At 44.3% G+C, this 22795-nt stretch overlaps 1 protein-coding gene across 2 annotated transcripts in view; it reads right to left on the reverse strand.

Annotated features, from left to right (window-relative positions):
* Positions 1–1230: 1230 nt before the first annotated feature.
* The window catches only part of CDKAL1 (CDK5 regulatory subunit associated protein 1 like 1), a 707644-nt gene continuing 686079 nt past the window's right edge, over positions 1231–22795 (reverse strand). Inside the window, exon 16 of one of the 2 annotated variants that reach the window (XM_042937784.1) lies at positions 1231–1386. In XM_042937784.1, coding sequence (XP_042793718.1) covers positions 1309–1386 — 78 coding nt within the window. In that variant the 3' untranslated portion in view covers positions 1231–1308. Of the gene's footprint in view, positions 1391–22795 lie in introns of both variants that reach the window. The other variant, XM_042937785.1, reaches the window with a different exon arrangement.

The raw sequence follows: 22795 nt of genomic DNA on the forward strand, positions 1-22795 counted from the left end.
ATTCTCTCTCAACCCCCATCCCGGGAGAACAACGGCTCCTATGATAAATGGCTGGTCACGATTCACAATCAGAACACTATTTAGAGGTGGTTGTGGTTGTTCCTAATATATTCTAGGTACCTGATATGCTCAGAGCACAAGACAATTTTTTCACACGATTGAACTCCTTAGGGCCTGTCTTCTAGATCATTTTGTTGGTTTAAACAACACCATTGCTCAATCTTATTGCCAAGTGTGCCCATGTGCCCGGTGGGGAAAAGAAGGGAAATTTGGTTCACTGTGCTAAGATTTGCCTTTTAAATTTCAAACTACATCTTTTATTTCTTTCAGCAACATCAAGCGTTAGCATGCCACTTGCCTCTCTGTTTCTAGGAATGAAGACTAGAAATCTTAATACGAAACATTAACTCAGTGGGCTGGTCCAGCAGAGTAATAGATCTTTGGAACTACAGGGGCAAAACCCTGCCTGGGCTTCCTCAACTCACAATAAAGTGCCGTGGTTCTTTTATTGAACAATAGCATTTAAGTCCCAAATATATCTATGCAGAAAATAATGGCAGCTCCTCAAACAGAAGACTGAAGGAACGATTCGGTACCAGCGCTGAAGGGCCCTGGTGCTAAAGGTGAAAATAACAGGTTGGATTGGAAAGAGCTGCTGAGACCGAAAGCAATCAATGACACCTCAGAAGTGCTTATTTGAGCTGGGATCTGTCCTATTTTACATGCAAAGCACACTGCATTAGCAACCAGATGGTATCTTCCTTTTCCTGGTGGACTTCCTAGAATTCCCGGAAGATTCCTGCCTGAATTAGTTCACTCTCTCTGGCCAGCCTAATAAGATTTCAGCTAGCTGACAAGTCTGAAGTGCAAGGAAAAATGAATCCCAACAGATAAGCACAACTATTTATTGGGCTTATTAAGAAGAGAGGAGAAAGAAAAGAACAACGTGGGCATCAATATAGTTGATACCTTTGAGCCTCATTCCTTTTTTTAACCCCTGAGAACTCGTAAAATCCCAGGTCTGGGAGGGATACCAGAGGTCAACAATTCAACATGCTGGATTAGTTATCTACCACCACCTAACAAATGCCACCAAAACTTGGCTTGAAACGGCATCGTTTATAATCTCACAGTTTCTAACCGTCAGGAATCTGGGTGCAGCTTACCTGGGTCTTCTGCCTCAGGGTTGCCGAAAAGCTGCAATCCCGGGGGGGGGGGGGGGGACAGAGGTTGTGGTCATCTGAAGGCTGGACTGGGGAAAAATCTGCCTCCAAGTCCACTCTAGCGATTGTTGGCAGGAGTCAGTCCTCATGAACTGTCGGCCGGGGGCCTCCCTCTGTTCCTTCCAATGTGAGTCTCTCCACACAGCAGCTCACAATATGGCGGCTGACTTCATCCAACAAAGAAGAGCACAAGAGAAGGAATACAAACAACACAGAAGTCACCATCTTTTGCAAACTAGCATTTTTGGGAAAATAAGTAAAGTTATGCACCATAAGATGGCCGACGAGACTAACATAAGCTCTAGTCCCTAGCTTAGAGATTCCTCTTCCGGGTTCTTCTTTCTGCCCCACTTGCTGCATATACCAAATTATTACTAATGCAGAATGCAGAAGTAACAGATGATAAATTGTTCCCCATGCTTGTGCTCGGGACTCAGACCTCTGCAGAAGGATCTCCTCTGAGCCCGCTGGTGTGAAATAAAACCCCGATCCGCCAAGATCTCTGAGTGTCGTTTGGCGGTTCCCCTCCAGCAATCCAGCCTGGTTCCATAACAATATCAGACATGATATCCCATTACGCCCTCTATTTATTAGAGGCAAGTCATAAGGTTCAACCCATACTTAAAAGGGGGGATTCCACAAGGGCCTGAACACCAGGAGGTGGGGTCCCTGGGGGCCACCTAAGAGGCTGCCTGACATCTACGCCTGTTAAACCCTTTTATCGTCCCCACAGACTCCTCAGTGGCTTTTGCTTTAACTGCTTCTGCCATGAAGAGCTAACTCACAGCCATCTGAGAGCCCTAACTAGTTAAGGAGCTCTCCTGGTTAACCTACCTGCTACTGTTTGGATTCAGGAGATTCTGTTTAATACCCAGAAACTCTTCAGAGACCCTTGAATTTGAGAGATTTATAAGGGAAAGGTTTAGAAATGGGCACTCTGCTCGTGTGACAAGATCTGGGAGTTGCAATAGTGTAGTTACTGTAAGGGGAAGTTTTAACACACCATTTAGGGTAACCTCAAGCATCATAGATATTAGAGACCAGCTGAGTTAAGGGAAAGCCAAGAACCTTGACCTCCCCATGGCCAAGTTCCTCTTAATCAGCCCCATCCTGGGCTTTCCAAACCATTTTAGAGATGCATACAGTTTTGTCTGCTTGTCCTTAAAGCTTTTAGGGAATGTTTAAAACAACTCTGGACTGTGCTGTCCCTATAGAGGGTCAAAGGCAGGGTGGCAAGGATGGTTGCCTGAGTTCTGAATCTGAATCCCAGAGCTATCTGTGAAAGGGGCGGGGGCCTCAAGACAGCTGTGGTGATAAGCTGGAAAGGCCTTCCAATGAATCAGGAAAGAAAAAAGCCAAAGAACCTGAGGATACAGTCACATCATAAGCCTTGGAGGTCTTGGTTTCCTAAGAGACTGCATTGCACCTGGTCAGAAGGGGTTAGACAGGCATAGATATGGACTGAAGACAGGCAGTAGGAAGGGCAAGAGGGGTCAGAGGCCTGGGGCCTGGTCGGCTCCTTTCTACCACATTTCAGCGGTCACATTCATCCTTTCTGGCAGAACGCCAATATGCCGCATTTAAAATAGGGAATACATGTGGTGCCTGGGTGGCTCAGTCAGTTGGGCATCCGACTCTTGATTGCGGCTCAGGTCATGATCTCATGGTCTGTGCGTTCTTTGCTGACCGTGTGGAGCCTGCGTGGGATTCTCTCTCTCTTTCTCTCTCTCTCTCTGCCCCTTCCCTGCTCACTTGTGAGCCCAAGCTCTAAGTAGATAAAAACTTTAAAAAATAAATAAATAAAATAAAATAAAATAAAATAAAATAAAATAAAATAAAATAAAATAAAATAAACCAAGGCATCCATGTGGGAGCTGGGTGGGATGGGTGAGGGAGGGAGAAGTGAAGGGTAACGCATCGTGAGTCTGTTCCTTGGTCCATCACCTCCATGTTGTCTCAAGGGATGGCATCCTGAGGCCTAAACTGGGGGACGGTCACATTATTCATGGATTCAGAGTGTTTGTAGCCAAAATCTAACTGACCAACTTAAAAAAAAAAAAAATCACCTAATGAATTAGAAAGCAGAGACACCCGGACAGACATGGCTGCAAATGGAACACTGTACCGAGGTGAAGGTGAAATGCCCCTGAAGCCATCTGCTGAAAAGGTTATTTCCAGTTAGTGCAACGATAAGAGAGCTGGTTGAGGGTGCACTCATGTGCTGTCATGTTTTAGTTTCTCTCTTTGCCATTTACACTCTTCTCCAGCAGTGGACCATGACCGCTCCATGGGGCTGTCCTCAGCTTCCCAGATGATAGCACCCACCAACGGGAGTTAGATTTTTGTCTCTGGCTGAATCATAAGGACAAGAGGCAAAAAGTGCAAGGGCTGTAACAGCTCTCTAACCCCAATGCTTCTCAAAATGCCCTGGAGCAAATTCAGCGTGCTCATTCAGCCTCCGATGCTGAGTCACCCAGGCGAACTCAAATCCCAACCAGTGCAAGAAACACCCTTCCAGAGCTGATGAGAACGCACAGGGTGCACTTCTCCAAGATGTTCTATTGAGAACCTGTCAGCACTGGCCCTCTGGAGACACGTGAATGATAGTGGGTGCAGGGATATAACGAACCAGAACCCAAACTTGCCCAATAAACCTAAATAAACACATAAGCTGCAGAATGAAGGCTTCCAGAAGCCTAAGAGCCTCTAGGCCAGTCAACTAGTGTCTCCAGTCAAAATGAGCAATCTACATCCATACTTTCCACCCTGTATTGTACGCGGGCCTGCAGTATAGGTCAAAAAAAATCAAGAACGGGGAATTATATGTTTCAAGATTCAATTTCAAGGAAAATGAAGGTGCCTTCTACCAGTCCAATTTACAACCGATCAATCTTCACTCATGACAACGTCAATGTTTCTTTTATGAACCTCAGACTCTGTGGTTTACAAGTAACTCAGCTAAGGATAATACAGCAGTTTGTATTCTCAAAAGATAAATGCTTTAAAGAAAAATCCGTTACCACACTAGGAGAAGGGGGCCACCATGGTTTCTCCCCCAGTCTTTTTCTACTAGGAGAAAATGCATGGTGGGTTTCTCCAAATATGGGCTGCATAAATCTCCCATGCAGTGTGTCTGCTGGCCTCTTGTGAGATTCAAGATTACAATGAGACCAACCCATGCTTCTGTTTCTGGCCTGACTTAATAACTTACTAATTATAATTGACTGAACACCAGGCTTCAACCCACACATGTCAAGACTCATTTCTATCACCATTTTGGAGCTATTGTATTCTACAGAGAAGCATACTGGGAAGAGACCAATGGGTCACCGGAACATGGCAGACCTGAGGTCGATATCACGATCCAGAATATGAAGCCAGATGGTCTGAGGGCCTGGGGATAGGAGTGGGGATCTGGGGTCACGCAGGCACCGCAGGATGCGGGAACGAGGTCACTGAGCCCTGGTCACTGGAATTGTATGCTCTTAGTGATAAGTGAGTGAGCACAACGCTCTGAAGGGGCATCGCATTAGGGGTTTTTTAAATAGGGGTGATTTCACACCCAGGCCCACTGCCCAAACCATCTGAATACTTTCATGTCTAGATGCCTCTGGTCTAATCCCCGTAATTGGAGTTCATTGCACTGGGGATAACGGAAGGGGGTAGTGGCATGAGATAGTTTTCTAAAAATATGGATTTATCTCAGTTTAGGTATGATGACAGTGTAAAGGGGCAACACAGCCCACAGCAGTTTGACTAGCCCATCCTTAGCCTCTGTCATCACGAAATAGGATTGTCCTGAGAAATCGACACAGACAGAGGTTAAGTTCCTTTGACAAGTGTCTTCTTTAAAAGGTGGACTGCAAACAGAGCTCAGGACTCCGGACTCCTAACTCAATGCTCTTTCCAAGGGTACCCATCGATCTTTCCATGCAAAGTGCCAGGAGGAAATATCTCTTTCCATGGCCTTCCAGCAACATATGTGAGTCTGTGCCAGTGAGAGGCATCTACAAAACGAGGCCCAAGAAACATTTATGGAGATTGTTCTTGGCCTCAAGAAGCTTGAGGGCTGACCCCTTAATCCAGCCCCTGCCTGGAGATACATTCTCCACAGGATGCAACTTCTTCAGGGCTTCTCTGGAACGGCCATGGGGTTAATCTCCCAACCACAGGAAACCTAGTTATTTACAAAAGTCCCAGTATCTCTTTCCCACCTCTTTCCCTTCTCCAGCTCACATGGAAGAATGCTGGACCCAGCCAACAACCTTTGCCTCAAATCTCATCAAGGTGGAAAAGCCAGCCTGTTAGCAGAGTCTGTCCCCACCCCCACACGTTTGCCAGGACAGATTTCTTCTCTCAACACTGTATTTATTACTGGGGCGTGAAACACAAATCTGCAGATGTCTTTTCCACTCGCCTGCTGTTAGGAGTCTACTCAATAATTTAGCTCTCTCTCCCTTAAGTACATTTGGTTTCTGTTGGCTGTTGCGTAAGACAGCGCGGGATGAATTCGGAGGTAGCCTGGATTCCTCCTCCCACCCTCTCCTGCCTCCTCTGTGCTTGGCTCTTGCGAGCATCGGTTTGCAGCTGCAGGAACAGAATCTCCTTAACTCTTGGGCAGCCACGACCGTCACGCTGCTCGTTCAGAGACATAGCGCTCTGCTGTCTCTCCGTTAGATTCTCACAGCAAATGGATAGTTACTTACAGAAACAAAAACCAAAAAACTATCACAAGAGGAGACCAGACACTGGCAACAGATAAAACAAAAGGAGGCACCGAGCTCTTTAATTAAGGTTCACGGAGGCATGTGAATCCTAGCTTTTAGTTACCCTGCTGTGCCTCTGCCTGATTAGCCACAATGCATCTGCTCGGTTTCCTGGTATCCATCTGTACTGCGAGGGCGAAATGTATTCTGGTCGCCCTGCTCCTCAATAAGATGGCTTAGAGGCATCAGCTGTAGACCGACTCACGGTTATGCGTGTTGACAGAGTGTTTCCTGCACTCCTTGCTGTGTTGACGTGTAAGATCACACCATCTTACATGTACCTGGGATTAACTCATATCCACACAGCCAGCCCAAATGAAATGCCTACCCCCGGGAAACCCGGATGGTTTGGGGATGACTCACTTCTCCGCGGACACACTGCAAGCTGGAAATACACCTCAATCGTATCCCTTTCTTAAAGTCCACCCGTCTGTTCTTCGATGGCTCATGCCACAAAATTCCTCCTTGAGTAGATTAAAAGGACCGTGAGAATTGGGACCTTTCTACACGTTACAACGTAAGGAACTTTTCATTTCGATGTGGCATGAGTGTATTATCTGTATACGAGGATTCTTTCTCACTATGGTGAAGTGACCATCATTTGGAGTCACTGGGTAGAGCATGCTATGTAAAACTAGTTATGTCGGCCTGTGTAATTTTAGTTTCCCCAAAGAGCTTATTTGCCTTCTTCATAAAAATGTGTAGGCACTGGGGCGTCTGGGTGGCTCAGCCGGTTAAGCGTCTGGCTTTGGCTCAGGTCATGATCTCACGGTTCGGGAGTTCGAGCCCCACATCAGGCTCTGTGCTGACAGCTCGGAGCCTGGAGCTTGCTTCGGATTCTGTGTCTCCCCCCTCTCTGCCCCTCCCGTGCTCATGCTCATGCTCTGTCTCTCAATAATAAACAAAAATGTTTAAAAAAATGTGTAAGCACTATGTAGATTCTAAAATTCTTTACTAATGTGGCATTCTGTGATCCAATAACATTGATCCCATAAACTCAGGTTCACAGAATTTGAAACAGCTGAGCTGACCCCATATACAAACTCAGACATCTGAGACTTAGAAATGTTTTCCTAAAACTGGTGAAATCCAAATAAAGTCTAGAGTTTAGTTAGAAGTAATGTATCAAGAGTGGTTTTTTAGGTTTGACAAATGTACGATGGTTAATGTAAGATGTTAACATTAGGAAGAACTGGGTGAGGGGTACGGGAACTCTCTGTGTTACCTTTACAAATTTTCTGTAAATCTAGAAATTATTCCAAAAGAAACCATTTATTTAAAAACATTAATATATATATATATATATATATATATATATATATATATATATATTTTTTTTTTTTTTTTTTTCCCCTCACTTGGGTATAAATAACATCAACGGTTGGTTTAAACTGGGTATTACCAAAGTAATATCTTGCTACACCTCCATCAGAAAAGATGATGTGTGATAGGGGCAGCTGGGTGGCTCAGACAGTTAAGAGTCCAACCCTTGATTTCAGCTCAGGTCATGATCTCACGGTTTGTGAGTTCAGGCTCTACGCTGACAGTGGGGAGCCTGCTTGGGATTCTTTCTCTCTCCCTCTCTGTCCCTCCCCCACTCATGCATGCAGGTTCTCTCTTCTCTCTCAAAATAAATAAACTAAAAAAAAAAAAAAAAGACAAGATAATAAAGAGATATGCGTTGAAATCTTGTCATAGCTACAAATTTGATGTCAGTACTCATTAGATCATTCAGTTACTCACTGAGCACTTCATTTCCTCCAGTGTGGTAGAAAGGACCTCAGCCTTTGAAGAATATCACATTCTTTTTTTCTTTTTTCTTTTTTTAATGTTTATTTATTTTTGAGACAGAGAGAGACAGAGCATGAACAGGGGAGGGTCAGAGAGAGAGGGAGACACAGAATCTGAAACAGGCTCCAGGCTCCGAGCTGTCAGCACAGAGCCCGACGCGGGGCTCGAACTCACAGACCGCGAGATCATGACCTGAGCTGAAGTCAGACACTTAACCGACTGAGCCACCCAGGCGCCCCTCTTTTTTTCTTTTTAATGTTTTTTGAGACAGAGAGAGAGAGAGAGAGAGAGCACATGCACACAGTGGGGAAGGGGCAGAGAGAGAGAGAGAGAGAGAGAAAGAGAGAGAATCCTAAGCAGGCTCCCCACTGCCAGTGCAGAGTGTGATGCAGGGCTCGATCTCACCAACTGTGAGATCAGGACCCAAGCCAGAACCAAGAGTCGGACGCTTAACCAACTGAGCCACCCAGGTGCCTCAAACAATTTCACATTCTTTAGAGAATTTCAGACTGCATGTCTTGAACTATGACGATGGAACTGGTATAAAATGTGAGGAATAAGATAAGCTACAGGAGGGACTTCTCTTGTAAAGTGACCAAACCAGGAAACCTAAGTGGAAAGCTTTATAAATTCTGAGAGTTCGTTTACTGGCGAGCATGGACTGAACATTGTTTCACCAGTGCACACTAGCTTTCCCACTACTTGTTCACACTAGCATCTCAATTAGGGTGACATGTGGGCAGGCATCATTAGTCTAGCCCTTTCTTTTTTTAATCCCCACTTAAACACCTTATGGAACTCAAAAATGGTAGCTCCAAAGGGGACCTAAAGAGGGCCTGACCCATTCTCCTCCTGAGGCCCAGAGACAGTTTTCAAATTAAACGAGGACACACAGGCAGAAGTACTGTGAATAAAGTGCAGCATAATTAGAAAGGATAATGACTATTGGTATCATGACCAGCCACTTGGCCAAGATCACCCGGCTACTTAGACCATGGAAGATTCTAAATGCCAAGGAGCCTGGCATGAGTCTCTGTAATATAATTATGGACTATTCTGAATCCCACATGAGTAAGTGTTTAATAAATAATCAACCGATTGCAACGTGGACTCTAACCCCGAGCCAGTAGAGAAGTTCCCTTTCCTTCTCAGAAAGGGTGAAGCCCGAAGAGAGAGCATTTGTTTGCCACTTTGAAAAGGAAACAGAAAGAAGCCTACATTTATTCCTGGGGGAGAATAATGTAACTGTTATAAGCTGCTGTGTTACATCAATTTAAAAGTAATTTTTTCTAAATTAAGAGAAGATTGAGTGGGGAAAAGGCTTCCTTTTGGAAATTTAATTCCCAACGGAGTATTTATATGCTGATCCTCTTTGAAAATATACAAGCCATAAGCTGCTTCATGTGCCAGCAACATCAAGCAGGACAGGAAAGAAGTCATTCTTCACACAGTCGTCTCCCTCTCACTCTTACCCTTCCCCTCCTTAGACAGCCCCCCCCCCCAACTCTCCTTGATCTCACCAAAATCCATGCCAACTCCTTTAAAAACAGATAGGCATAAAATAATCAAGTTCCATGCTGAATATCAACAAAATCCATGGCAATGAATGGGAATGAAGGAGAACATTTCATTTCATATTTAAAAATGTTAAATTGGGTGCTTATAATTCCCCTGATTTAGCTTTTTTAATTAAAAAATTCAAGCTTTATTCAACATTTGCATATTCATGCCTCCATAATGTGCACTGATTGCATTAAAGGCAGAGAAAAAGCATGTAAGTGCAGCACAAATATAGTTACTCATCAAGTGCACCATCTATGTATGCATAGATAAATATTTCCAAACAAATTAACATATACCCCAGCACAGGTGCTCTGGCCTTACAACCCCCCTCCCACACCCAGCCTCCAGCTCCTTCAACCCTACTCTTCCTTCCATCAAGTGTCAAGAGCCAGAGCATCAGTTTAGAAATTTCATAATTTGGTGTTTTGTAGAATTAGCGAGTCCCTTTGCCAAAAGTCTCTGATCAGTGTCTGTCTACTACTGGCAATAGTCAGGGGGAAAAAACATTCCACTGCACTCTTTATTAAACGCCAAACAAACATCTTCCATAATTCAACAAAGACTTCCAATAGTTTGTAGTTGCCGGCCATCGGGAGGGGCAGTTGTCATGTCTGAGACGTGGGTGTCGCAGACCAGGAGAGGGGCACCGTTAATGGCCCACCAAGAGCCAGTCTCCTCTAACTTCTTGCTCACAGAATCAGGACTGTTTGAAATGACAGTGTGCCCACCTCTTAGAAGGAGTCTGTGTTTCATCTAAGCCAGAGGTTGGCAAACTACCCCTGGGCCAAATCCAGCCCATCACCTGCTTGTGTAAATAAAAGAGTGATGGAACACAGACATACCCATTCACTTACTTATTGTCTATGGCTGTTTTCATACTCCAAGGATAGATGAGAGTAGCTGCAACAGAAAGCATATGGCCTGCAAAGCCTCAAATATTTACTACCTGGCCCTGTACAGAAAATATTTCCCAAGCCCTGGTCTAAGCCAACTCTGGCCAATTTCTCAGCCTCCCTTTCAGCTAGGAAGATGTTGGATTGTATGCAGTAGGAGAGGAAGAAGTTGTTACCAGTGGCTACTTTGGGATAACCCCATAGATGATAGACACATTCACTGAAATAAGAATGTTGGAGGGGCATCAGATTTGGGGACTGGAGTGTAGAGAGGAAGACAGAACTTCAGGACATATGAATCTACAACTTGAGGTACTTTTGGGAAGTCAAGTCAACAGGTCAAGTATACAAGTATAGAACGCAGAAAAGAGATCTAGCTATTTAATTCAACGGACACTTCTTGGGTCTTATCCCCTACAAACTGATATCTTCACTGAAACCCTCCTGACCACCTTTTTCTTCTTATGACTCCATCTTAACTTAGTTTCTACAGCACTAGCCCTTACTGGTTTTTCTCCCTACCTCTCTGACTGCTCCTTTTAGGTCCTTTGCCTACTCACATTTTGTCCTTCACTCCCTAAATTGGGGGATTCTTTTCGGGATTTATCATCACGTTTTTGCTTCCCTCGTTCACATCGGCCTCATAACTTTGAAGCAAATGACTTCCAAGCTGACATTACTAGCCTAGACTTTTCTCTCCACCTTGACCCATTATTACCTGTTGTGTATCCCCAAATGGGTGCCATGTTGGCAGCTCAGACTCTGTGTACCGAAAATGCTTTCTTATCTTCCCCCACATAGAGAAAAGACACCGGCCATACAGTTGGAATTCCTAGTGTTGAGTCCTGGCTGTGAGTCACCCTGACTGTGTGAGTGTTAGCAAATTTCTTCATTTCTGAGCCTCAATTTTGCCATTTCCACGGGCCTCAGAAAAGGTACCAAGTCCCATTCCCGGCTGTACATGAGAAGAAACCGATGACTTGGAATATATGGTGAGGAAACCCGGACAGACTTTGAGAGGATAATATTTGAGCTTGAGAAGTGGGGGAAACTTCAGGAATCCACATGTCCCCCTTTTATAGACCCACCTGATCTAAATCTGAGTATACCCAGAGGTGGAGCATACTCTGGCTCCCGGCCCTCTGTTGGGAAGCAGAAGACTGGAACCTCATTCGACCTCTGCTTGGCTGGCTAGGGCCTGCATTGAGCACTGTGTGTCTAGTTCACCTTATTCCCCGACTATTCCTGAAAGGGGGGCTTTCCAGTCAGCTCATACTTGATCTCAGGTTTGCATCTACTTTTCTTAGGCTTTAATCTTCTTGATTTAGAAAATCACGATGACGACGAGGACGGCAAAAACTGACTGCAAATGAGCTTTACAAAGAGGCAGGCGTGTCGAGCGGGTTTACATCAAGCAAATCAGGGAACACGGGCTGCAAGAGGAATGACGTTCGGGGGTGCTCACGGAGCGGGCAGCCCGAAAGGTGCACTCAGGCCCTTTCTTGCTGAGATGGGGCTCCTGCCGGTCCCGGATGCTCACCAAGGCATCCTTTCTGGTTTTCTACACTATATATCTACTTGGCGTTTGCTCAAGGATCAGCTCCGAGCCTTTGTGTTTCACCTGAGATGACTCCTTTTACCAAAGGACGCATCTTCTGACTTCATAAGCACTCAAAGGCCAGAGTCAGAATATTCATCATCTCCCTTGTAAAACCTTTTCGCCAGGGCTACCATTCCGGAGATGTACAACGTGGTCTGTGTATTCCTACTCCTCAAGAACATGGGAAAGCAAACTGGGTATTAGAAGAAGAAAGAAAAGAAACCACTTCTAAGCTGGTGTGGTTCCAGGAAACAGGAAGTGAAGAAGGGATCCCTCGTTGCTCTCTCCCGACTGTTGCCCCGGGACTCAGAGCTGCCCAGGAAGACTGAGTTAACACGGGAGCCAAACTCCCCTCCGAGAGTCTAGGAGCAGAGTTCTTTCTTTGTAATGATGACTAGATCTAGCTGTGCCAGGGAGTGTGGGGCCGTAGGCCTGGCATTTGAACAGGAAGGGAGGCCAATCCTAAATGAAATCAAACTGTGAATAAAGGAGGATTAAAATAAAAATTGACAGCCCAGTTCACAGAGCTAGCGTGCGGCTCAGCTGCCGGAGAGTCTCTGCCATCATATGCCTTGGAGACGAGACATGAAAAATTGCCGACAGAGCTACTGGCTGAGGAGCTTGTGAGAAGCGCGTCTGCCCGCACGTTGTCGTGCCTGTGACGCTCGGAAGGTAAGAGGGGCTGGTGAGAATGTTGACAGGCCGAGAAGTTTCTTTGAAAACAGCCTAGAAAGCCTGCCAGGAGTGCAGGAAGCCCAACGTTCTCATTCGAAAGCTCTGCTCCCCGTGCTTTATAACCGCAGTGATACTATTTTAAAATAACCATTTCAGAGAGGACGCTGGATTGGGAAGCAGGAACTCTGAACCCCAGCCCCGCCTCTGCCAACTCGATGTGTAACCTTGGCAAAATGCTTTTCCCTTCTCAGCGCCCATGTGGTGAAAAGTGTATTTTCAGCTTGGAAGGGAGAGAGAGCATGGAGGCGGGAGACTGGGCAGAGGGGCGCGGGGAGGGACGAGACTTGGTTCCTGGGTTTCTGGGCTGAGGTCGGGAGACCCAGGGCCCGGAGAACAGAGAAGTGCAGAACGGCATATGGCCAACACTGCTCCAGGGAGGTTTTAGCCATTCACCTCCCATCACCGGTGAAATACGTCCATCGGCAGTGGGCTGAAGAGTGTCCAAGTCCTGAGCATCGGGACCTGTGAATGGGATCTTATTTGGAAGAGAGATTATTTTTGTAGATGTAATTAAGGATCTCAAGATGAGATCATCCTGGGTTTGGGGCGGGCCCCACATCCAATGACAAGTGTCCTTACAAGAGAAACGCAGAGGGAGGTTTGAGAGACTCGGACACAGGGGAAGCCGTGTGAAGACAAGGCAGAGACTGGAATCTATATCCCCCAGTCAAAGGATATCTGGAGCCGCTGGAAGTTGGGAGAGGCAGGGAACGGTTCCCCTGTAGAGACTCAAGGGGTTACACGCTGACTCTGCCAACACGTCGACTTCTGGCCACCAGAACCGAGAGAGACTAAGCTGCTGTTGTTTTAAGCCACATGATTTGGAGTAATTTGTTAAAGCGGCTCTAACACCGCCCTTGTGAATGGAATAGCCTAGCATCTCTAAAAATACTTCCTTACTCTAAGCCTTGGGGTCTCAAAGATGTTCATCTAAACCAGCTTCGAACCCCGATGTAAACACGGGCAGGGGGTTGGAATAGATCTCTCTAACGCCAGGCTACTCCCAGAAAGAAGAGAATTCACTGCTTTAATTCAACTCCGAGATGAACACCAAAGGGGCAGAGTGCTTCAAGTCGTCTGGTGATGTTGTCTGAAGGAGACACCCTTCCCACAGGCACCTGCTGAGAGATGAGGTAGGTTGACGCCACAGGAACGGCCAATGAGGAGCCGTCGGAGCCGGACGTTTCCAGCATGAGTGCTGCATTGTGAGAATGGGGTACGCAGTTAGCACCTGATGCGGGAGGCCTCCTTCCATGCCCGCAATACTCCTCAGCCTTCACATGGGTGTGCTGTTCATCCTCAGGCCTCATTCATCCCCTGACTCATTAATGGGGCATGTGCATTCTGAGCCCTGACAGTGGGTGGCCATCCCACACGTTCACCCAACTGCCCGGTGACCCATGACGTGACTTACAAAAGGAACGGCAGATATGCGGCAGGAAGTAGAGGGGATGGGTGTGGCCCTGGAATAACTTGAAGCCAACCGGTTGACCAGCAACCCAAGGAGAAGGAGAGGGAGAGGGAGAGAGAGAGGGGGGTGGGGTGGGGGGAGAGAGAGGCAGACAGACAGACTGCAGTACAAATGTTGCAACAAAGAATGTTCAATTGGTCAAGAAAACTGAAATGATTACTAATTTTAAACACCCATAAGATTTTCATTACTGAATTCACTGCCTCTCTGAGCCAAGACCAAAGAACTTCCACACAGACCTTCTCATTCAGGTAGAATAACTTTTTTTCTTAAGTTCTTAGGAGAGAACTTTGAGAGGAATCAAATGCGCTTCACAATTTATAGAAATGTAAGTGTTAAAACCACTTACGAGGGTGCTACAGAAATGCTCTGGGAGGCATTTTCCTTCACACAGAAATAAGTTATTAAGATTTTAAGTGCACATTTCCATTTTGATGGGTTAAATGTTTTATTTATTTGTGATTTTTTAAATTGTGGTAAAATACACATAATACAAAATTTACTATTGTAACCTTTTTAAAAAAATTTAAAAATGTTTTTATTTTTATTTTTGAGAGAGAGAGACACATACACACAGAACAAGCAGGGGAGGGGCAGAGAGAGAGGGAGACACAGAATCAGGCTCTGAGCTGTCATCACAGAGCACGATGCGGGGCTCGAACTCGTGAACCGCGAGATCATGACCTGAGCCGAAGTCAGACACTTAACTGGCTGAGCCACCCAGGTGCCTCATCATAACCATTTTTTAAAAATTTTTTTTAACATTTATTTATTTTTGAGACAGAGAGAGACAGAGCATGAATGGGGGAGGCGCAGAGAGAGAGGGAGACACAGAATCAGAAGCAGGCTCCAGGCTCTGAGCCATCAGCCCAGAGCCCGACGTGGGGCTCGAACTCACGGACCGCGAGATCGTGACCTGAGCTGAAGTCGGACGCTTAACCGACTGAGCCACCCAGGCGCCCCTCATCATAACCATTTTTAAGTGTAAAGTTTAGTAGTGTTAGTATCTACACGATGCCGTGTAACCTGCCTCCAGAACTGAAACACCCTATCAAGCTCCCTATTCTTGCCTTCCTCAAACCCCTGGCAACCACCACTCCACCCTCTGTCTCAGTGAATTTGCAGTTGGTACTGCACAGGAGTGGAATCACACAGTATTGGTCTTTCTGTGGCTGGCTTACTTCACTCAGCACAACGTCTTCAAGGTTCATCCATGTTGTAGCATGTGCCAGAATTTCCTGCCTTTTGTAAAGCTGATCGTATTCCGCTGTACGGACAGACCACGTTTTGTTTATTCACTTATCTACTGATGGACACTTGGGTTCCTTCTCCCTGTGCACAAATTAATTAAACGCATAAATCTTCTTTTGGGGCTAAAATTCTAGTGCGTTTCTTCGCATCCTTTCATATCTCATTTAGAACTACAAGACACAGTGTAATTGGTAGTTACGAATGACTCTGACGAGATTCCTGGAGGTGTGAACCAATCCTTCAAGTGGCTCTTCTAGCCAGAATTTCACCCAAGGGGACTCCACTACACATTGATGAAACAATTTTTTAGCAGTTGTATTCTTGTTTGGTCATGAAGAATGCATGTGGCCTCTGCCTCTTTGCCAAAGGGGCTTATTATTCACATACTTGAACTGAAATTTGACATCCATCTTCTACTGGCAGACATTCACTGGCAAGTACTTCAGTATCCTAAGACATTGTTCCCTGGACCTTCCAACCTCTCAGGTTCTAATAATTATTAATTCTGCAAGAGGAAGGCTATATTCCTCATCCTTAAATTCCAGATGAAGATCTCTATTACCTCAGCCTAGCTTGAAATAGAGATTTGGGGTCCACATTTCCCACAAACATATCCTACAGGTCTATGAGCATTATAATGCCACGTCACCTTAATTTTTAAAAAAGATGGTCCTTGGGGTGCATAGGTGGCTCAGTTGGTTAAGCAACCGGCTTGATTTCGGCTCAGATCACGATCTTGTGGTTCGTTGTGACTGGGCCCCACACTGGGCTCTGTGCTTATAACGTGGAGCCTGCTTGGCATTGTCTCTCTCCCCATCTCTCTGCCCTTCTCACACTCATGCACGCTCTCTCTCTCAAAATAAATAAACATTAAAAAAAGACGGTCCTTCATTTCGGGTGAGAAGCTAAACCCACTTTTATGCCAGGCAGGGGGTCCCAGGCCAGGTAGCATCTCTGACCAACTACTTCACTGCAAAGACCAAGGCGAATGTAGACACCACCATGGGAATACAGGACCCAGTCCCTTCTCTGTCCTCTGTACCTACATCACTGTATTATAATTGTTAAATGAGTTGACATTTGTAAAGGAAGAGCATCTTGTACGTACTTGGTTCTCAGCACATGCTAGCTTGCCTATCATTGTTATTAGATTACTAGTCTGGACAGGATTAGAGCCATTCTTTCCTTTCTTCTCACCCTTTCTCCCTCCCCCAATTACCCAATGAGAACCCCCCCAAAGATTTCACTAGTTTTCACCCCACAGGTATTGCTTTTCATTGACCCCAGCCCCCTGAGTTCCTCCTGGCTTCCTACCATCCTCCCCACCCATCCCCACCAGAGCCAGTGAGGACCGGCAGCCACCTCAAGCCTCTGCAGCTGCAGAAATGCAAGATACCAGCCCAGATCGCCGTGGCTGACCTCCACCACCGTGTGCGTGCTGGGGCCAACCCCTCCAACCCTGCACTTGCAACAGCCTCACTCCTATCACCAGCCTCCGCTGTCAGGCGTGCCCCCGTGGACGTGCACGCCAACAGCCAAAGCCCCTCCTTTGTGGGCTGCCTGCGGGCCCAGATTCGGCCCTGTCTCCTGTCACTGGCCTCCACCACCGGCCTCGACTGAAACTAGATCCCCTCCCCATCCAAGCCAACATTTGCACACCCTTGACTCAACCTCTGTCCCTGGCCTCCACTGCCATGTGCACGCCCATGGGGAGACCACGTAGCTGCAGGAGGAAATACTGACACCCAGGGCCTCTGCCCGCCTGTGAGCCCAGTTTCAGCCTGTCTTGTGTCACAGGCCTGTATTATACTGTACTTCCCTGCAACTAGTCCCTCTGGCTCTGTACCTGCTTCTGGTGGACTCCCAACACTGGCCTCTACTGCTGTGCTCCCATGGCAAGAATCAGCAGCTATAGTAGCATATGCTGACAGTCAGGGCCACCCCCACAGCCAACACTGTGCCTGAAGATGGCCCTGGTTCTTGCTGTCCACCCTGGTCCCCACCACTGTTTGTGTCTGTACACCAGCCACACACGGGAACCCAGGGCCGCCCCCTACAGCCAGGCGTGTGCACGCTGCTAGCTCTGGCCACAACCGCTGCCTGCCCTGACCCCTAGCTGATAGACCTGGACATGCTGCTAGGGACCTAAACAGTCCTTGTAGCCTCTTTGGACCCTTCCCAGCACTCATCCAGGACAAAGCAGTTGTGACTGCTGTGGACCCCGGCGGCCCGACCTGATGAGGTACCACACCCCCTAGACCCAGAGCTGCCACACACATCCCCGCACTTGGTGCCTTGACCCACCAGAATCTGTGTCATGGCACATGCCACCACAATGCCACCCACAGGAAAACATCTTTCTTTACCGAAGTCAGTCCGTAAAGTCTGCTAGAGGTGGCTGTTTCTTCAAATGTGCAGACACCTACTCAAGGCCCCAGAATCACGAAACAGCAGAGAAATAGGACTTCGTCAAAGGAAACAGTGAACGGCCAATAACTGATCCCGAAGAAAAGGATACAGGGATTGCCCAAAAGAACTCAAAATAATTGTTCTTAAGATGCTCAGAGAGATATAAAAGAATACAGATAAACAATTTAATGAGATCAAGAAACAACACAAGAAAGAAAATGAGAAGTTAACACAGAAAACATAAAAAAGTCAAACAGAGATTTTGGAGCTGAAGAATTCAATGACTGAACTCAGAAGAGACCTTGAACAACAGACTGCCCCAAGCAGAAGAAAGAACCAGTGAGCTCAGAGACAGATCACTTGAAATTAGCTAGTCAGAGGAGCCAAAGAAAAACAAAAACAGAAACAAAAACAAATGAACAGGAATGAAGAAAACCTATGGGAATTACTGCATACTATCAAGAGAAACAATCTATACGTCACTGGAGTTTCAAAGTAAGAGAAAGGGGTAGAAGGCTTATTTAAATAAACAATGGCTGAGAACTTCCCAAACCTGGCGGATTCAGACATCCAAGTTTGAGAAGTTCAAAGGGGACCTCAAAATTGCAATCTAAAATGATTTTCAGTAAGACATATTATAATAAAACGGTCTAAAATCAAAGACAAAGAAAAAAATTAAAGCATCAAGAGAAAAATATTTCTCTGATACAAGGGAAACCCATAACACCATCAGCAGATTTCTCAGCAGAAATCTTTGCGAGCCAGGAGAGAATGGGATGACATATTTCAAGTGTTGAAGGAGAAAAACCTGCCAAGCAAGAATGCTTTACTCAGAAAAGATGTCCTCCAGAAATGAAGGAGAGATAAGGACTTTCCCTAATAAAAGCTGAGGGAGTTCACTGCAGCCAGACCTGCCTTATAAGAAGTGCTGAAAGGAATTCTCAAGCTGAAACAAAAGGGCACTAGCTAGTAACTTGAAAACATATAAAAAATACAATACCAATAGACGATACACTGGTACAGTTTACAGCCGGATTCAGAACACTCTAATACTATAATATAGGGGTGTGCTAACCATTTAACTCTAGTAAAAAGAGTAAGGAACAAAACTATTAAAAACAGCGATGGCTACACCAATCTCACAATGGATACACAATATAAAAAGATAGAACTCATGACATCAAAAAACATAAATGTGGGGGGAGGGGAAGTAAAAAGGTACTATTTTAGTATGTGATCACACTTAAGTTGTTATCAGTTTATTATTTTTTTAAAGGCAATCTTGTTTTTAATTTATTTCAGATTTATTTCTTGAAGCTTTTAAAATTTATTTTGGATGAGACAGAGACAGCATCAGTGGGGAAGGGGCAGAGAGAGAGGGAGACAGAGAATCTCAAGCAGTCTCTGCACCATCAGCACAGAGCCCTACGTGGGGCTTGAACCTACAAAACCATGAGATCACGACCTGGGCCAAAACCAAGAGTCAGACACTTAACTGCCCGAGCCACCCAGGCACCCCAAGTTGTTATCAGTTTGAAATAGACTGTTCTCTATAAGATGTTTCAAGTAAGCTATGGGGTAACCACAACCTAGAGAACATAAAATAAAAAGAAGGCAGGGACACCTGGGTGGCTCAGTCAGTTAAGGGGCAGACTCTTGATTTCGACTCAGGTCATGATTTCACAGTCATGAGATTGAGCCCTGAGCTGGGCTCCGTGCTGAGCATAGATCCTGCTTAAGATGCTCTCTCCCTCTCTATTTGCCCTTCCCCCACTTGCACTTTTTTTCTCTCTCTCGCTCTGAAAAAAAAAAAGAAGAAGAAGAAGAAGAAGGGAATCAAAGTATACCACTATCAGCTCAGAAAGGAAGATGGAAAGTGAAGAAGAAAGAAATGAAGAAACTACAAAACAGCCAGAAAACAATTAATGAGAAGGCAACAGTTGGGTGGTAGATGGGGGTTGGGTGAAATAGGTGAAGGGGTTTAAGAGTACACTTATCATGATGCACAGTGAGTACTGTACAGAATTGGTGAATCACTATTTTGTACACCTGAAACTAATATAATACTGTAGGTTAATGACCTTGGAATTAAAAAAATAATTTTTTTTTTAAATAAGAAGGCAACAGTCAGTCCGTACCTAGCAATAATTATTTTAAATGTAAATGGATTAATGTCTCCAATCAAAAGGCACAGAGTGGCTGAATGTATAAAAAACAAAACCCAACTATATGCTGCCTACAAGAGATACACTTCAGCTTTGATGACACACACAGGCTAAAAATTAAGGGATGGAAAAAGATATCCTACAAAAATAGAAACTAAAGAAAGCAAGAACAGCCATACTTATACCAGACAAATAGACTTAAGTCAAAGACTATAACACAAGACAATGAAGGTCATTATATATTGACAATGGACTCAATTCATCAAGAAAATGTAACAACTAAATATATATGCACCCAACACTGAAGCACCTAAACATATTAATCAAAAACTAATAGGTCTGAATGGAGTAAAGGACAACAATACAGTAATAATAGGAAATATCACTACACCACTTTCAACAATGAATAGCTTATCCAGACAGAAAATCAATAAGAAAATATTGGACTTGAACTGTACTTTAAACAAAAAGGACCTCTTAGATGTATATGGAATATTCCACCCAACAGCAAGCAGAATGTACTTATTTTCATGTGCACACAAAACATTCTCCAGAACAGATCATATGTAAGGTCATGAAACAAGTCTCAGCAAATTTCAAAAGACTGAAATCATACCAAGTATCTTTTCTAAGCACAATGATATGAAACTAGAAATCACTAACAAGAGGAGAACTGGAAAACTCGCAAGTATGTGAAAATTAAGCAACACACACTGGAACAACAAGTAGGTCAAAGATAAAATCAAAAGGGAAATAAAAAAGTATCTTGAAACAAATGAAATGACAACACAACATACCCCAACTGACAGGATGCAGCAAAAGCAGTGCTAAAGGGGAAATTTCCAGTGATAATTGTGTGCCTACATTAAGCAAGGAGAAAGATCTCACATAAACAGCCTGACTTTATAGCTCAAGGGACTAGGAAAACAAGAATAAAACTAAGCCTAAAGTTAACAGAAGGAGGGAGATAACAAAGACCAGAGCAGAAATAAAAGAAACAGAATAGAAAATAATCAAAAAGATCCACAAAACTAAGAGTTCCTTTTTGAAAAGGTCAATAAAAAACTGAGAACAAACTGAGGGCTGATGGGGGGTGGGAGGGAGGGGAGGGTGGGTGATGGGTATTGAGGAGGGCACCTTTTGGGATGAGCACTGGGTGTTGTATGGAAACCAATTTGACAATAAATTTCATATATTGAAAAAAAAAAAGAAAAGATCAATAAAATTGACAAACATTTGACTATGCTTACCAAGAAAAAAGAGAGAAGACCCTAATAAATGAAATTATAAATGCAAGAGGATACATTACAACTGATAGCATAGAAATACAAAGGATCATAAGAGACTGATATGAAAAATTATACACAGACAAATTGGGCAACTTAGAAGAAATGGATACATTTTTGGAAATATGCAAACTACCAAGTCTAAATCCTGAGAAACTAGAAAATCTGAATAGATCAATAACAAGTTAGGAGATTGAATCAGCAATCAAAAGCTTCCCCCCCAAAAAAGAAGCCCCAAACAAATGGCTTCATCAGTGAATCCAACCAAACATTTAAAGAAGAAATAACACCGATTCTTCTCAAACTCTTTCAAAGACATTGAAGAGGAGGAAACACTATCAAACTCAGCACTACAAGGTCAGCATTACTCTGATACTAACGTCAGAGAAGAAAACTGCAAGAAAGGAAAACTACAGCCAACGTCCTTGATAAATATGGATGTAATAATCCTCAACAAATTACCAGCACACCAAATTCAACAGCATATTTACAGGATCATATACCATGATCAAGTGTGATTTATCCCTTCTATGCAAGGATGGTTCAACATGTGAAAAGCAATCAATGGGCTACACCACATAATAGAATGAACGATAAAAATCATACGATCGTCTCAAGAGATGCAGAAAAAAGCATGTGACAAAATTCAACATCCATTCTTGATAAAAACTCAGCAAATCGCATATAGAAGAAACGTACTGCAACATCATAAAGGCCTTATGTGACAAGCCCACAGGTAACATCATGCTCAATGGTGAAAGGCTGAAAGTTTTCTACCTAATATCAAGAACAAGACAAGGTTGCCACTCTCACCACTCCTATTCAACATAGTCTGGAAGTCCTAGCCAAGGCAACTGGGCAAGAAAGAGAAACAGAAGGTATCCGAATTGGAGAGGAAGAAGTAAAATTGCCTTTGTGTGCTGATGACATGATCTTGAATATGAAAATCCTAAATGCTCCTGAAAAAAAAAAAAAAGAAAAACAAACAAAAACTGTTACAACTAATAAATTCAGTAAAGTTGCAGGATACAAAATGAATATACAAATATCAGTTGCATTTCTGTGCACCAACAGCAAACTATCTGATAAAGAAATAAAGTAATTCCCTTTACAGTAGCATCAAAACCAATAAAATACTTAGGGATAAATTTAACTGAGGAAATGAGAGATCTGTACACTGAAAACTGTAACTTTTTATTTTTTAGTGTTTATTTATTTATTTTGAGAGAGAGTGCAGGGCAAGGGCAGAGATGGGAGAGAGAAAGAATCCCAAGCAGGCTTTGTGCTATCAGCATAGAGCCCAACGTGGGACCCGAACTCACGAACCATGAGATTATGACCTGAGCTGAAATCAAGAGTCAGATGCTTAACCGACCGAGCCACCCAGGTGCCCCTAAAAACTATAAGATATTGATAAAAGAAATTAGAGGAGACACAAATAAATGGAAACATATCCCATTGTCCATGAATCAGAAGAGTTGATATTGTCAAAATTTCCATACTACCAAAAACCATCTATCGATTCAACGCAACGCCTATCAAAATTCCAATGGTGTTCTTCAGTTCTTTACAGAAACAGAACAATCCTAAATTTGTATGGAACAAAAGACCCCAAATAGCCAAAGAAATCCTTAGAAAGAAT

Source organism: Panthera leo, chromosome B2 (genome assembly GCF_018350215.1).
Source record: "Panthera leo isolate Ple1 chromosome B2, P.leo_Ple1_pat1.1, whole genome shotgun sequence".
Lineage (NCBI taxonomy): Eukaryota > Metazoa > Chordata > Mammalia > Carnivora > Felidae > Panthera > Panthera leo.